This window comes from Gadus morhua, chromosome 8 (genome assembly GCF_902167405.1).
Source record: "Gadus morhua chromosome 8, gadMor3.0, whole genome shotgun sequence".
Classification (NCBI taxonomy): domain Eukaryota; kingdom Metazoa; phylum Chordata; class Actinopteri; order Gadiformes; family Gadidae; genus Gadus; species Gadus morhua.
In genome coordinates, this window is record NC_044055.1 from 10979915 (window position 1) to 10994841 (window position 14927).

At 45.9% G+C, this 14927-nt stretch overlaps 1 protein-coding gene across 9 annotated transcripts in view; it reads left to right on the forward strand.

The window, feature by feature from the left end:
* Positions 1–14927, forward strand: part of LOC115549080 (receptor-type tyrosine-protein phosphatase mu) — a 164997-nt gene that overhangs the window by 46809 nt on the left and 103261 nt on the right. For 8 of the 9 annotated variants that reach the window (XM_030364081.1, XM_030364084.1, XM_030364082.1 and 5 more), the window contains exons 3-6: positions 2063–2337; positions 10557–10635; positions 12116–12231; positions 13675–13849. In XM_030364081.1, coding sequence (XP_030219941.1) covers positions 2063–2337; positions 10557–10635; positions 12116–12231; positions 13675–13849 — 645 coding nt within the window. Of the gene's footprint in view, positions 1–2062; positions 2338–10200; positions 10427–10556; positions 10636–12115; positions 12232–13674; positions 13850–14927 lie in introns of those variants that run through there. The other variant, XM_030364088.1, reaches the window with a different exon arrangement.

Sequence of the window (14927 nt, forward strand, 5' to 3'; positions counted from 1 at the left end):
GTAAGCAACCTGTTTTAATCATAGTGGAAAGCCATGGTGCCAGCATGTTTTGTCTTTGTAACTTGAGTTACAATTGAACAATTCATCATCGGATTATTAGTGCTGGTTCGCATAACACCAAGGGTGGTTGACGCCCCTCTGGGGGGAAACAAAAAAAACTTAAATGGTTTGGGCACCTGAACAGATGGTTCATTGTTACTAGGGAGACCTCAAAGCACTTGCGTGGAGCCGCCTGATTGAAATCGGACAAATAAGTGTCTCAAAGTCATTTTTAGTAACAGCCTCTCAATCGTAGCACATGACTTCCTGGATAGCCTCAGAAACAATTAGGCTGCATGAGACTAAGTAGAGGAGACAGATTGGAATTGATTTTCTCTGTTAAGGATGCAATATCCTGGCTTTTGAAGACATTGGATCTTTTTTAAGGTTGTCCCTGAATGGTGCTATGTGAACATGAAATTACAGGGCCCACAAGATCCCATTCTGTCGGGATCCTGCCGAGAAACAACTTGGCACCGCACATGACGGGCGAAACCAGGGAACATTGACTGGTTGTCATCACAACCCACAACAGCTCCCGCTCTTCCTCACTCCTCTTCTTCTTCTTCTTCTTCTTCTTCTTCTTCTTCTTCTTCTTCTTCTTCTTCTGTTCTTCGACCTCCGCTGTTTGTCTCTAGTTCCATTCTGTAAACATGACAAGCACTGCGCCTTGTAATCTGAGGCTGTAGACAGATGAAATTGCGGTGCATCACAAGTGTGGCACAACACTTCGTGGCCAAAACCAGAGTCGTTGAACCACAAGGGTTCTGGGGCTAGCAAACTCTGGGCACACGGCGAAACCGCTAGTTGGTCATCATGAGTGTTCGTCTCGATGGTGAAGCCAACAAAAAAAGTAATCCCAGGTCTATTGCTGTGTTGTGGTTGTGGTCTCTTAATTAGCTAGAGGTGGCCCTTTTATAATTTTGAACAATGAAAATCACAAAAACAGGGTACAATTTGACATTGAGAATTAACAGGCATGGCGTGCGTCATTGCGTGGTTTTTGGCACCCACCGTTGCTGTCTCACTTTTCGGTGAGACTTTATTCCCGAGCCAAGCAATAGGATGATGACAAACAGAATGTGTCCCACGTCTCATTGAAAGCTTGCCAGCGTAATCATTCTCACTTGTGTTTTTTGGCAAGTGGGGAGAGAATTAGATTAACCTTTAATATAGAACCCAAATGATAAAAGCTAAATGGGCCTTGCTTGGCAAATATATTACCACTTATTGATTTTTCATCATCTCCCAGCGATCTGTCATTTAGGCAAAGAGAGACTCCTCTCAATGATTCTGCATTTTTATGACTGTGATTGGCCGCCGGTCATTCCACATAAAAGGACACATAGAGGAAGTCCCATAAAATGTCTAAATTATGTCGAGGTTATTCGGAGGGAATGACCTCTACATAAATTTCATATTTATCCTTAACGCAGATTTTAAACCTTTACTCTCATTATGATTCATCGTAAAACTCACAGCTTTAATGTCTTAGATAATGGACTTTTAAAGCTCATGTAAAGAACTATCAGTCCTGTTTCGCTTTCATATTTGAGCGTCCATCCTTCGGACCACAGACGCACACAGTGACCGACCCCGGGGAGGTTTGGGCTGAAAGATTTGGGCAAATAATGAAATTGTGATTATTTCGACCAATATTGCAATTATTTTTTCGTTTTTTTAATGTTCTGTATTATTCACTAAACAAGCAATAAATCATTCATGCGTGTGTTGAGATGAATTGATGCATGAATTGATATTATACCATCCTTATTTAATCTTACTTATTGAATTGTAAAAGAAAAATAAATACGATTCTTACTAATCTCCAGTCAGTAACAGCTAAAGTATCGCAGCCTTTGCGATTTGTATATCGCGTACTATTACATTGGGTTGCCGGTTTGAATTCGATCAATCGCTCAGCCCTAGTTCCTGAGTGTCCACCCGTCGGACCACAGACACAGCGACCGACCCCCACGGAGGTCATCCTCATCACCTCCATTTCCCCTCCCATGTCCTCCAGGCCCCGCCTTCATGATGGTGAACACGTCGGGCCGCTTCGCCGGCCAGAAGGCCCTGCTGCTGACGCCCCAGCTGAAGGAGAACGACACCCACTGCGTCCTCTTCCACTACTACGTTGGAGGCCGGGACAACAGCCGGCCCGGCCAGCTCAACGTCTACATCAAGGAGAACAACAGCCCTCTGGGCATGCCTATCTGGAACGTCTCCGGCCCCGCCACCCGCACCTGGGGCCAGGTGGAGCTGGCCGTCAGCACCTACTGGCCCAACTTCTACCAGGTACGCCGCACCTCAAGGTTTTCCACACAGGCTTACGTGTGTTGCGTAGGAAGGGAGTGCGGACACTTTTGGGTTAACACTGGCGTTAGGTTTCGGGGTATGACTCAATAACACGTTTTTTTCCGAAGAGAACAATGACAACAAACAAAACTAACGGTTTTGAGGGAGACCAAAACAGCCGCGCACAGGCACGTTTTTACAACTCCTAGGAAACAGATAAATTATTGATTCACGAAACTACCTCGGTATCCATGGTAATCTGTTCCCAGTCTCTTTTCACACTCCCGGCTCCTCTTTTTCCATTCCGGAACTCATTTGAACTCGCCAGCGAGCATGACAGAGGGGGGGCCTTGGCGGGGGTGATTTCACACTCGCCTGGCCATTAGTGTTCACCGGGCTCCTTCCGAGTAGCCCACCAAATGTTAATTGATGCAGAGAGAACCCTTAACCTCCCAGCAGGAGAACGGCCCCCCGGTGGATTTTTTCATTACGGCGGCCAGGCAGGGCTCGGCCGTGTAGTAGCCGGGGGGGGGGGGGGGGGGGGGGGGGGGGCAGGTCTGTCCGCTCATCATGGCCACGCCGATAACTAAGCTAACAAGGGACGCTGCTTGAGCTTCTCCCCGCTGAATAACACCAGGGGAGCCCGTCCCTTTCCCTGCTTAATGAAGGCCGCCCGAACAAGAAGGAGAAAGGGGGTGGAGGCCGGCAGCTGCGACCACAGGACGCACACCGGTGCAACGCGTGCCCCCCCAAGTCTGCCTCCTGACGCGCGGTGGTGTTTGGTGTTGAAAACTGGGTAAGGAGTAAACAGGGGCGGGGGCATCACTGCTGTCGCTGAGGCAGGCCGGGTTTCAGGATAGGACCGAGATCTCTCTGATCCATCTGTTGATACACCGCCAGCCCAGCTGTAGTGTATAGTGTAAGATGTATTGGATACAGGCATTTACCAGAGTTACATATTTTATTGTGTTATGCCATACAATATGTAGAGGCTATGTAATCGAATCCAATACCTAATCATTTATTAATTACAAACATTTCTTCCATGGTAGAGTTGTTTACATGCAGATGTTTGTATCAGTTTAAAGTATTTATAACCAGCCTACCATGCTACAAGACACTGAGTCTTGTGAAACATCCAGTGTCCAAACTAGGGCTGCAACTAACGGTTATTTTAATAATCGATTAATTGGTAGATTATTTTTTTAGATTAATCGATAAATCGGATAAAAACTTTGTAATTGCCGCTTCTTTATTCAAAAGCTGAACATTACTTCAATTCACAGTGCAGACTGAAGTGTAAAAACACCAGGTTATTGCTCCAACGTCTCGGAACTATTAAAAGTAATATTAAATGATAAAACAACAAAAAAAAAACATAACTGGGATATCACACAGAAAAACATACAATGTACGATATACATTTATATCTATACAGTAGATAAGGGATGTCCATGGTTAAACCGGGTCAACCGATAAGATCTTTAACCAGTAAATGCTAAATAATTCATCTTAATTTCTCAGATGACAGGAGAATCGTTAATTTTTATTGATATTGATACCATCTTCGAGACTCCTAGAAATATAACTTTTATTAATGCTTTAATTGCTGATAAGATGATCAGAGTTCAGATAGACGTTAACAGGTCATAATTCCATCTTTACTATCTATTTTTATATTGCTGGGACAACAGGTTTATCGCCAAAATCTCAGATGATTTTATTTTGTGTTGCATTTGAACACGTCAATTCTATTACTGAGCCTACCTGAACACATCACCTTTGACACTGTTTGCTATCTTTTCTTAGCTAACTAGCTCTATATCCAGCCGATTTTAACATGGATTTAAAAACTGGATTACTATTTTTAACTGACGGGACTTTCTACACCGTCCGGTCGTGTGATTACTACCTGCTTTAAATGACTGTTGATGAATGCGGGGCCGACTCAGAGCCCGTCTGCACACCGTCTGCAGCAGCAGAGTTTTCGATTGGACTAGACGGATACTGAGTTGAAGGAGTTTTTTTAACCCAAAGACAGTGAAGGTACAACACTTTCATATAGGCCTACTCCAGTGTTAAGATATGACCAAAATACAAGCTGTGATCGCTCACAACTAAAGCTCGCTGTGGGCGTGCAGCGCCGCGCCTACGAGTGACGTATTAAATCGCACGACTCAACAAATCAATGACCAAATTCGTTTTTAGCAATCAAACTTATCGATTTTATCGATTCGTTCCTAGTCCCAAACCCTTGGACAGAAAAGCGAAATTACTGCCTCTGTTGGTATTTGTCATAGGCCACAACATGGGAAAAACTTCTCTTGTATCATAACCATCCGTGCTCCACCACTCTTTAGTGGAGGGAGAGAAGAGCTCCTTGAAAATTGCCACTAATTAGCAACATAGGGCTAATTATAGGTATACTATAATTGCACAGTAACCTACGTGATTGTCAAAAGGGAAGCCACCCAATACTCCAGAAATTATATTTTAATTACAGATGAGTTTTTATTTTTTTTTCAAAACGGCCTTTGAGCCTTTGATAATTACTCTGCTGTCAGGTGATCATTACAACTTTTAATTGAGATTGTCCATGCGTTCTTCAACAAATTGACTCAACATTCCTCCATGCCCTTTCATTGTCCCGACAAATGAAAGCATGCAACAGGTCACATCTTCCATACAGCCGCCAACACCATATAATAGGTATATTCAAGACCTCCTACCCACCCCACTCTCCATCCCTGCTGCCCATCATTTGAACACACTGGCTTTCAAGCTACCCGTCCCCAAAACCTCTCATCTTTTCATCATTTACCCGCCCCACCACCAAACCAACCCATCATTCATACCAGATCTCTCTGAATTCATCACTGCACAATCTGTTTTACTCCATGGCGATTTAACCTCCCATTGACTCCCCGTAATGTAAAAACAGCTATGGACTTCCTGGACCTACTCAACTGCTTTAGTTGTGCCCTCTGGTAGTTTGTGCCCACAACCTTGGCACATTCTAGACCTGATTTGCTCCGCTAGCCTCCACATCCACAATGTCTCCAGCACCGACCTCTCCATCTCTGACCACCTGCCATCTCACTTGTTAGTGACATTCCCAGCCCCGAACCCAAACAGGACCGCAAAATCACTTTCTGCAATCTTAAATCCATCCGTCCAGTTTCTCTCCTCCAGCTGCATATCAAACACTCTCCTCCGGCCTCATCTTCCTGTAAATCCAGCCCATGGACCTCGTCAACATCTAAAACAACACACTGTCTACCTCCCTCAACAAAACTGGCCCCCCTGAAAAACTAAAACTGACCCCCTTTGTTCACCCCGGAACTTTACAAACTCAAAAAACGTCTTCTGCGTCTTCTCCCCTGCGTGCATTTCCACCGGGCGCGTTACGGCAGCGCAGCGCTGCCTTGCGAGCCAGCCGTATTCACCGCGAGATCACGAGATCACGCGATAATCCTAAACCTAATGTACTCACCTTCCACTCCCAAAACTACTGCCATTAAATGCCACGCTTTGTCCTTCCGGCAATTTTCATTATAAAAAGGATGATTTGGTACATAAATGACTTCATGTTGCTGAACTTCGACAATGAGTCTCTCGTTGTCCATGTTGCCGACCCTCTGAGACCCTTTGACTGATTGACTGCTGACCTGGTGCCACCGGTCATGACGTAATAATGTTGATGTGAAGTTGTGATAGGCTACATGAGTATTGTGTTTTATTTTGAAAATTGACCGGATGCTCTATGGCTTTAACTTTTTCACTTCCTGCTCGATCTGCTCAGTTGAAATTGACGCGGTTCAGCAACGGCTTGCGTCAAAAATAGAAGTGCTATGGAATGATAGCGCTGCGGCGCGGCGAGCCGCTCCTGGGACGCTGCCGAGACATTCCGCAGCGCGCCCGGTGGAAATGGTCTCATTGATTAGAGTGGAAGCTATCTGCTGCGGTGACCGCGGCCAAGACGTGCCGCAGCCGTAACGCGGCCTTAACGTGTCCGGTGGAATCGGGCCGTTAGACAACTAAAACGACTACACAAGAAAACCGGTCTCACAGTACACGCCCTCACCTACAAAGAGCACATGCACCTCTACAAATCAGCACTCAACAAAGCCCGTTCTGTCTTCTACTCTGGCATCATTCAATCTGGATCCTCCAACCCACGCACTCTTTTCACAACCATAAATAAACTCCTCAAACCCCAGGATAACATCTCATCCTCATTCACCGCGGAGAAATGCAATAACTTCCTATTATTTTTTCCACTCCAAGATAGAAGTCATCCACAACCAGCTTGCCACCTCCTCTGCCACAATCCTTGACTCAGAACCGCCACTTCCTTCAACCCCTAACCACTGGCTTTCCATCTTCTCACCCATAACCACAGCAGACCTCTCCAAAATACTCTCCACCATGAAATCTTCCACCTCCCCCCTGGACCCCATGCCTTCTGAACTCGTCAAAGCCTGTTTCACCTCTCTCATCACAGACACCATCAACTCCTCCCTAAACTCTGGCACCGTTCCCCCCCCCCCCCTCTTAAGCTTGCTGCCATCACCCCCCTCCTTAAAAAACCTGGCCTTGACTCCGACGACCCCAACAACTTCCGACCCATCTCCAACCTGACGTTCCTCTCAAAACAAATGGAAAGAGCCGTCGCAACGCAACTCAAGCAATACCTCCTCTCCAATAACCTGTACAAAACATTCCAATCCGGCTTCCGATCCCACCACAGTACTGAAACAGCCCTACTTAAAGTCACCAACGACCTCCTACTCTCCTCTGACTCCTCGACCTCAGTGCTGCCTTTCGACACGTCAATCACTCCATCCTCCTCAGCCGTCTGCAATCCATTGGCATCACTGACTCCGCTCTCTCCTGGTTCACCTCCTACCTGTCTGAAAGATTCCAATACATCTCCATTAACAACCACAAATCCCACACCATCCCTGTCTCACACGGAGTCCCCCAAGGCTCAGTGCTTGGCCCCATCCTCTTCATCCTCTGCATGCTCCCACTAGGTCACATCATCCGCCGCCATGCTCTTCAATTCCACTGTTACGCTGACGATACCCAATTATACATCACCACCACAGCCAATACTCCTGCCTCCTATCCACTCTCACCAACTGTCTCACTGACATCAAAACCTGGATGGACCACAACTTCCTCAAACTCAACGGCAATAAAACTGAAATGATCATCTTGGGCCCAAAAACCATCAGCCCCACCTCCCAGAACTTCACACTTTGCATCGATGGTCACTCTGTCACTCCCTCCCCCCTGGTCAGAAACCTCGGCATCATCATGGACCCCACGCTCTCCTTCAAGTCACACATGAACAGTGTCAGAAAAACGTCCTTCTTCCACCTCCGCAGCATTGCACGCCTTCGACCCACTCTTTCATCCTCAGCTGCCGAAACACTTACCCACGCCTTCATCACTTGCAGACTCGACCATTGCAATAGCATTCTGTATGGCCTCCCCTCCACTATTCTTCAGAAATTGCAATATGTACAAAACTCTGCTGCCCGACTGCTTACTAACTCCCCCTCCAGAGAACACATTACTCCCATCCTCCGTCAACTTCATTGGCTTCCAATAAAACAACGCATCAATTTCAAGATCCTCCTCTCCACCTACAAAGCGCTAAACAACTTTGCACCCTGGTACATAACAGATCTCCTCCATCGCCACTCCCCCACTCGCCGCCAACGCTCCGCTGATGCCAACCTTCTCACCTCCATCACCAAGACTAAGTATCGCACCCTGGGGGACAGAGCCTTCGCCATCGCCGCCCCTACCCTCTGGAACACCTTCCCTCTGGCCATCCGAAACTCTGATACACTGTAAGTCGACAAAAGTCGACTTAAAACCTATCTCTTCAGGACCACCTACAACATTTGAGAAATCATCCTCCGCCATCTTCCACTCTCTCCCGCTCACTTAATGTGTTGCCTATTGTTGTGGTGTCGTTTATTTTTTTTTGTTTGATTGTCTGTACTGTCTGTATGTATTCCTTTCTTATTTGTAAAGCGTCTTTGAGTATTTAGAAAAGCGCTATAAAAAACTGATCAATTATTATTATTATTATTATACAGGCACTGTTACACAATCAACAAGTGAACACCTATTCCCTCTATATTCTTGTTATCAACACCATGGCCCCCCCTGGCTCTGGAGTGAATCAATCCTGGTGTAATGTAGAGCGTAGGCTGGTCTCTGGGAGACGGAGCGGTCCGGTGATGTTGCACAGCGAGGGCTGGGGTCGACTTCCTGTCATTTTGACAAACGAGCGGGGGGGGGGGGAGGGGGCGATCTCTCCGCGTGACTCCGGCTGCCTTTGTCCCCTGTGAATCTTCTTCACCGAGGGTCAGTCCCAATTATGCACTCCGCGCTAGCATTGATGCTGGAATCAATTATATCACAGCCGTTAGCCCTGCTGACGGATGTCTGTTGCGCAAACAAAAGATTTCAATTAGAGAGTTGGGATCAGTTCATTTGTCTGGTGGTGGTGATATGGAGTCGTTGGCCTTTTAATTTCCTTTAAATTAGCCCTTAATGAGGCCATAATTGGCACCCAAGACATTCACTTTCATATTTCACGAGACAAAAAAGACATGTATAATTAGAGGGTTCATCTGAAGGAATTCTCCCTTGCAACAGACAATGATCACCAAGCTCGTTTCCATGATCCGATGTTCGAACAGTTTTGGAAAGGAATGTGTGTGTGTGTGTGTGTGTGTGTGTGCATGTGTCGGGGGGCCTTTTAACCCCCGGCTGGCGACACGCAAACACATGTCTTCAGTGAGGCCTAAAAAAAGCACGTACACATCAGTGCATATATAAACTACAGAAAGGATGCACGTTATTATTAGAGAACGATGGCATGCCGAACATTGGCAGCATGCGTGTGGCAAAGCACTCCCTCCAGACACCACACCCTCTGGGGTTTGGGCAGTCCCCTCTCCTTTTACCTTTATTTTACTAAAATGCCTTTTTAACTTTCCCTTTATTTTCTATTTTTACCAGAAAAATACATGATCTGATACCAGAGGAAGGTTGCTGGGCTAGAGTCCTAGAAGCTGGGTTAGAGTCCGAGAATATTGTCCTTTAGGTCGGGTTGTAGTCCCGACTTGGTTTCCAGAGAGACTGTTGATCTGATCTTAAATAACTTTCAATTTAATTTTCTCACTTTCTTAAATACATTGCACTTTCAATTTTACTTACTAAAAAGCCTTTTTAACTTTCTATTTTACTCATTTCTTTGCATATGTTTTCTCTACTTATCTATTAATTTTATTTTATTGTATAACAATGTTTATATGTGAAGCACTTTGAGTCTGCCTTGTGTATGAAAAGTGCTATATAAATAAAGTTGCCTTGCCTTGCCTTGCCTTTATATGACCCTGAAGCCAGGGGAGTACATACCTCCTAACATTCAGCACTGGGCCACGCCCTCTCATGCTGACAACCATTTGTTTTGCTAGGGATCTTGGCCTCTAAGGATAGGATCATGTTTTTCTGAACAGTGTATTTGGTTTATTTTTGTCACTGCTGAAATAAGATTTACACACGTGCCTGCCTTGTAAAATTACCCACAAACAACTGGGTGATCCTGCACAGGGCATGCTTGATCTCATGCATCTCATGCTATGAGATGCTAGGTCGGCTAAACGGTATCTAAGTACGCCAAACAAGTTAGTAATAACCACCACCACACTTAGCAGTAGGGCCAGTTCTGTTGAACCAACCCCCACCACTACTTGCGTTAACCAGCAGTGGGGTCCGTGCTTTTGAACACACCTCCACCGCTGTAGCGTTAACCAGCAGTGGGGTCGGTGCTGTTGAACACACCACCGCAACTTTACGTTAACCAGCAGTGCGGTCGGTGCTGTTGAAAACACTACCACCACCGCAGCGTTAACCAGCAGGGCTGTGTGCTACGGACACCACCTGCCTGTCCATGCTCATTAGGATCACGCCTTGTCATAACACCTAGCCACGTTGGCATATGGCGGAAATAATGTCAGCGGCCCCGCGGTGCTGTGACTGAGCGGACCCCATTGCTGCGGTATGCGCCTGTACGGTTAAAGGCTTATCCTGGCTGGCTGGGTAAAGGGCAGCCATACGCCAGTGCCATTTGCAGACGTGTGTCTATTAATCACTGGAGTTCATGCGTCTTCCTCCTCCTCCTCTTTCAGATTGTGTTTGAAGTGGTTACCTCGGGCCAGCGGGGTGTGCTGGCCATCAAAGATGTCGCCGTCCAGGGCCATCAATGCAGTAAGTCCTTCTTCTACTTTCATCACCTATAAAAAAGAAAGAAAGAGCATCATCAAAGGCTCATTGTGCTGTTCCTGACATCTGCCCAAATATTAATATCCCTCCCATTACATTTTCAAGGCGACCGACCTGAACGGCCACTCGCAAACGCATGCGAAGCCTCTAAAAAGTTTTATCTCGGAAAATACGAGGTTCTGCCACAATAGGCCACTAATAAATTCTTGGATACAGCCTTAACCTTGCACGCACGCACGCACGCACGCACGCACGCACGCACGCACGCACAAACGCACGCACAGATTCTAACACTCACATAGCATTATTTGAAAACACTCCGAAATACACTTTGTAATGCAAACGATGCAATGATGGTCATACACTACAGTATAATTCCTTAATTTGATATATTAGTATCTAAACACATTAGCCCATGGATAAACAAATGCCACAACAAAACAAAATAATACGCTACGTTTATAAGCACAATTAACACTAGGCCTGTGACAGATTACTGTTTACCGTCAAAATAATTGCAACTGTAACAGGGAAGTAAATTGCATGCAATCCCACACATGTTTCTGTCTAATATACCTCTGTTTGATAAAGTGGTTTATACAATTTAAGCATCAATCAATCTATTGATAAATACACGCGACTGAAAGCGACTGAATTCCAACACATTTGACATCAATGAGATGGATTCGTATGGGGACCCGTATCACACATAGATGTACTTGAATCAATCTATGGCCTCTAGCTACGTGATCATTGTGGGAATGTGTAAAGGTGCGAGCCGATCAATAATCCAACAAGTAGGCGATGGCGTATCTCCAACATAATCGCAGTGAGTCCTGAGTGGAGGACAGACGATTCATTTCTATTCATGCGGCCCTCAGGAATATCGCACACTGGCTTGTAATAATGACACTAGGGGACCGCTCTGGCTTTCCATCAATAAGAAAGAGAATCTTTGCTTTGGAAAAAAATGTATTTCTCTAATTTTTTCATTGAAAGGACTAATAGGTCAAAGTTATAAGAGTGGCTTACTTTAAAAGGCAGCGGAGGAAATAATCTTCAATAGGCGTGTGCGTCAATGATGAAAGTTATACAATTAGCTATTGCCAAGTCTTTGGAGATTTAGTTTGTTTCAAATCAAGGTCGTCCTGTTGAATTGCCCTATTTTTTTTCTGTGCTGAATCGGGGTACTAATCAAAAACGTTCTACATACGTTTTTTTTCTGTGGACCATCCTAATCAGTGAACTCAGTTAACGGATAATGAGCACAGTTGAAAATAAGAAGAATGCTTTTTGAAGAACTTACAAAAGATCGAGCTCAAAGCTTATGGTTGGGTGTTTAAATGTTTAAAACTACCACAAAAGATTCACCCAAACCCTATTCATGATAACCTATTAATAATCTAGAAACAATCATGGTGTCTTCATTTTGTTTTTACCCTCACTATTTCATTTTTTATTTCAGTGAACACGCCTCACTTCCTGACCATAAAGGGTGTGGAGGTCAATGCTGGACAGACCGCTTCTTTCCACTGCACTGTCAATGGTCGCAAGAGGGACAACTTTCACCTCTGGCTCCAGGTTTGTTATTAAATTATATTTCTATCCTGCTTTCTGCAGGGCGTTGGTTGCCGTTGACAATTCTTTCTCCCAAAAACATTTAATTCTTAAAGAAATTGGGATTAAGGATTTCCGCTAGGCCTAGCATATGCCTGTGGACTACACAGACTATACACTCGAGACTGTGAATGGGATTAAGGGCTTTATACATGAAAACAACTTTCCCTCAAATGATCAGTTTTTTCTGTTGATCACAGAGAAAGCTGTTTGGTTAACCATAATGGTCTATAAAATACTCATTCCAGCAAATTAATCTATCAAGCAGTATTTAAATAAACTATTTATTTTAACATCATACTCTGCTCTTCTCTGCAATACAATCAAATTACGATCAAAACACATATTATCTTCCCAAATGCTAATCCCACCCGCTCTTCTCTAGCCTTGTGCCAACACCTCCTCTTCAGCAGAGTAGATTGTCCATTCAATCCAAACAGACACATTTCCCTCCTCCCCACACCTCACTCGCAGCATGGCTAACATTTCCCAGTAGCCCCAGCATTAGCAGCAGCAGCAGCATTAGCATTAGCAGCATAAGCAGCATAAGCAGCAGCATTAGCAGCACCAGCAGCAGAAGCAGCATTAGCAGCAGCAGCAGCAGCCTGGACTAACAGCACAGCGCTGCGCATTAGCTTCAGATTACCGCGGCGCGGTCCTAACCTATATAGGTTGTCAGGCGGCGTAGGTTGAGTCTTGTACTATATCTGGCGGAAGCAGAGCTTCCCAGCAGTCTCGGGTTGACCTTGCACCGCGGTGGCGGCGGCGGAGGTGGTGGTAGCGCATCTGGCGGACGAGACCCCGTCGCCGTTTGCCACTAAGCACGCTGTCAAGCGCGCCATCAGCGGGGGCATGGCGCCGGGCAAAAGGTCCTCTGCCAGGTACTCCATCATTTTAACAAACACGTCCTCATTAGCACAGGAGCTGGAAAACAAACATTAAGTGAAGTCCCCTGATGACAGTAATGAAGAAATATTTCTAATGAACAAATGTCCCCCATCTGCCTGCTGTGAGGGGTGACAGCTGGGGAGCCCACTCCACGCGGGTGTGTGCGTTTGCGTGTGCGTGCGCGCGTGTGAGTGTGTGTTGGTGCATGTGAATTTGTGGCACATTTAAGCATGTTTGTGTTTTTTTTGTGTGTAATTCCCAAAGGAGTCGGATGCAATACATCACTCACCGACCCCCAGCCACAAACACGCACACACACACACACACACACACACACACACACACACACACACACACACACACACACACACACACACACACACACACACACACAGACAACACAGAGACACACACACATACACATACACAGACAATGCCTCTGATAGCACACAAGGTCAAGCCACTGCTAATTAAACTCTCCCGTTTTGGACGTCCTGTGTTTGTGTCCATTCCAAACAGGGCATCGGTGGACGCGAGGCCCCCATGAAGGCCACTAAACCTTGGAACAACCGCCGCTTCATAGGCACTTTCGATGTGGAGAACACCACCAAGGGCGACTCGGGCCGCTACCGCTGCATCGTCCACTCGGACAAAGGGGTTGGAGTGTCCAATTACGGAGAACTCACTATAAAACGTAAGTGCCGCTCCCCTTCTATACGCCAACAAGAACATCAAAAAAAAACAACCAATACAAACAAACAACAAAGCAGGAACGCGGCCATGTTGTCCCAAAGAACACCACAACCAAGTCCGGTGGGTTCCTCTGTGACCTCTATGCACAGGACTGGAGTCCAGAGGAGATGGGCAGGAATCGCCTGCATGCTCTTCTCCCCCAGATGGTTAAAAAAAAGAGAAGGGAAAAGGCCCCCTCAAAGGGGTTTGCTAAAAATACAAGCTCTGGTTTTATGTTGATTTGTTACCCAGAGGACCTTAATAGCTTCTCCCCTGTTGCCGCTGCCCTTGACTGAACACAATTGCACCTACAGGAGCACAAAGACCCCGGGCGAAGGGTTTACAGTAGCCTCGCTGATATAACACCGCCGCAGTCATTTGATATGAATTTATGGAGTCGTCTGAAGCTAAATCCTGCAAGGCCTCACTTTCCGATAGCCTCCGTAGCCCGGTAATGGCCTTCTATATTTCTTCACCTCAATTTTCTCCCCTGCACTCTCAATTGAATTTACTGCCCCCTTCTTTTCTCCTCTTTTTTTTTTTGTCTTCTAGCCTTATGTGATTGATAGGTTTAATCCCGGCTGTCCGGATCGAGCTCTGTCAATCATTTTTCGAGAACGGCAGAGTCACAGACACAGCCGAGTGAAACGAGGGAGAGAGCGATAGGGAGAGCGAGGGAGGGAGCAAGGGAGCGAGAACGTTATAGAGTGATAGATAAGGTGTCTCTCTCTCTCCCACCGAGTGTATCAGCGGGTTTCAGTGGTTATGCTTGAGCAAAATTTACCGGCACAACGGAAGCCACTCAGAGCTACCCTTGTGCATAAACCCAGCAGCGCCAACACAAATATACACTTCTCCTTGTGTACTGTACACACACACGCGCATAAACACACACACACGTACCTATTTCCTCGCTGATGCAAGCGATAGTCTCAGAGACTTCTGCTTTCGACATGTTTTTTGGGTGTGTGTTACAGGGACGAACCAGTAAAGCGTAAAGTGTATCCATCATAAAACATTCACGTACGGGCAATTTTTTC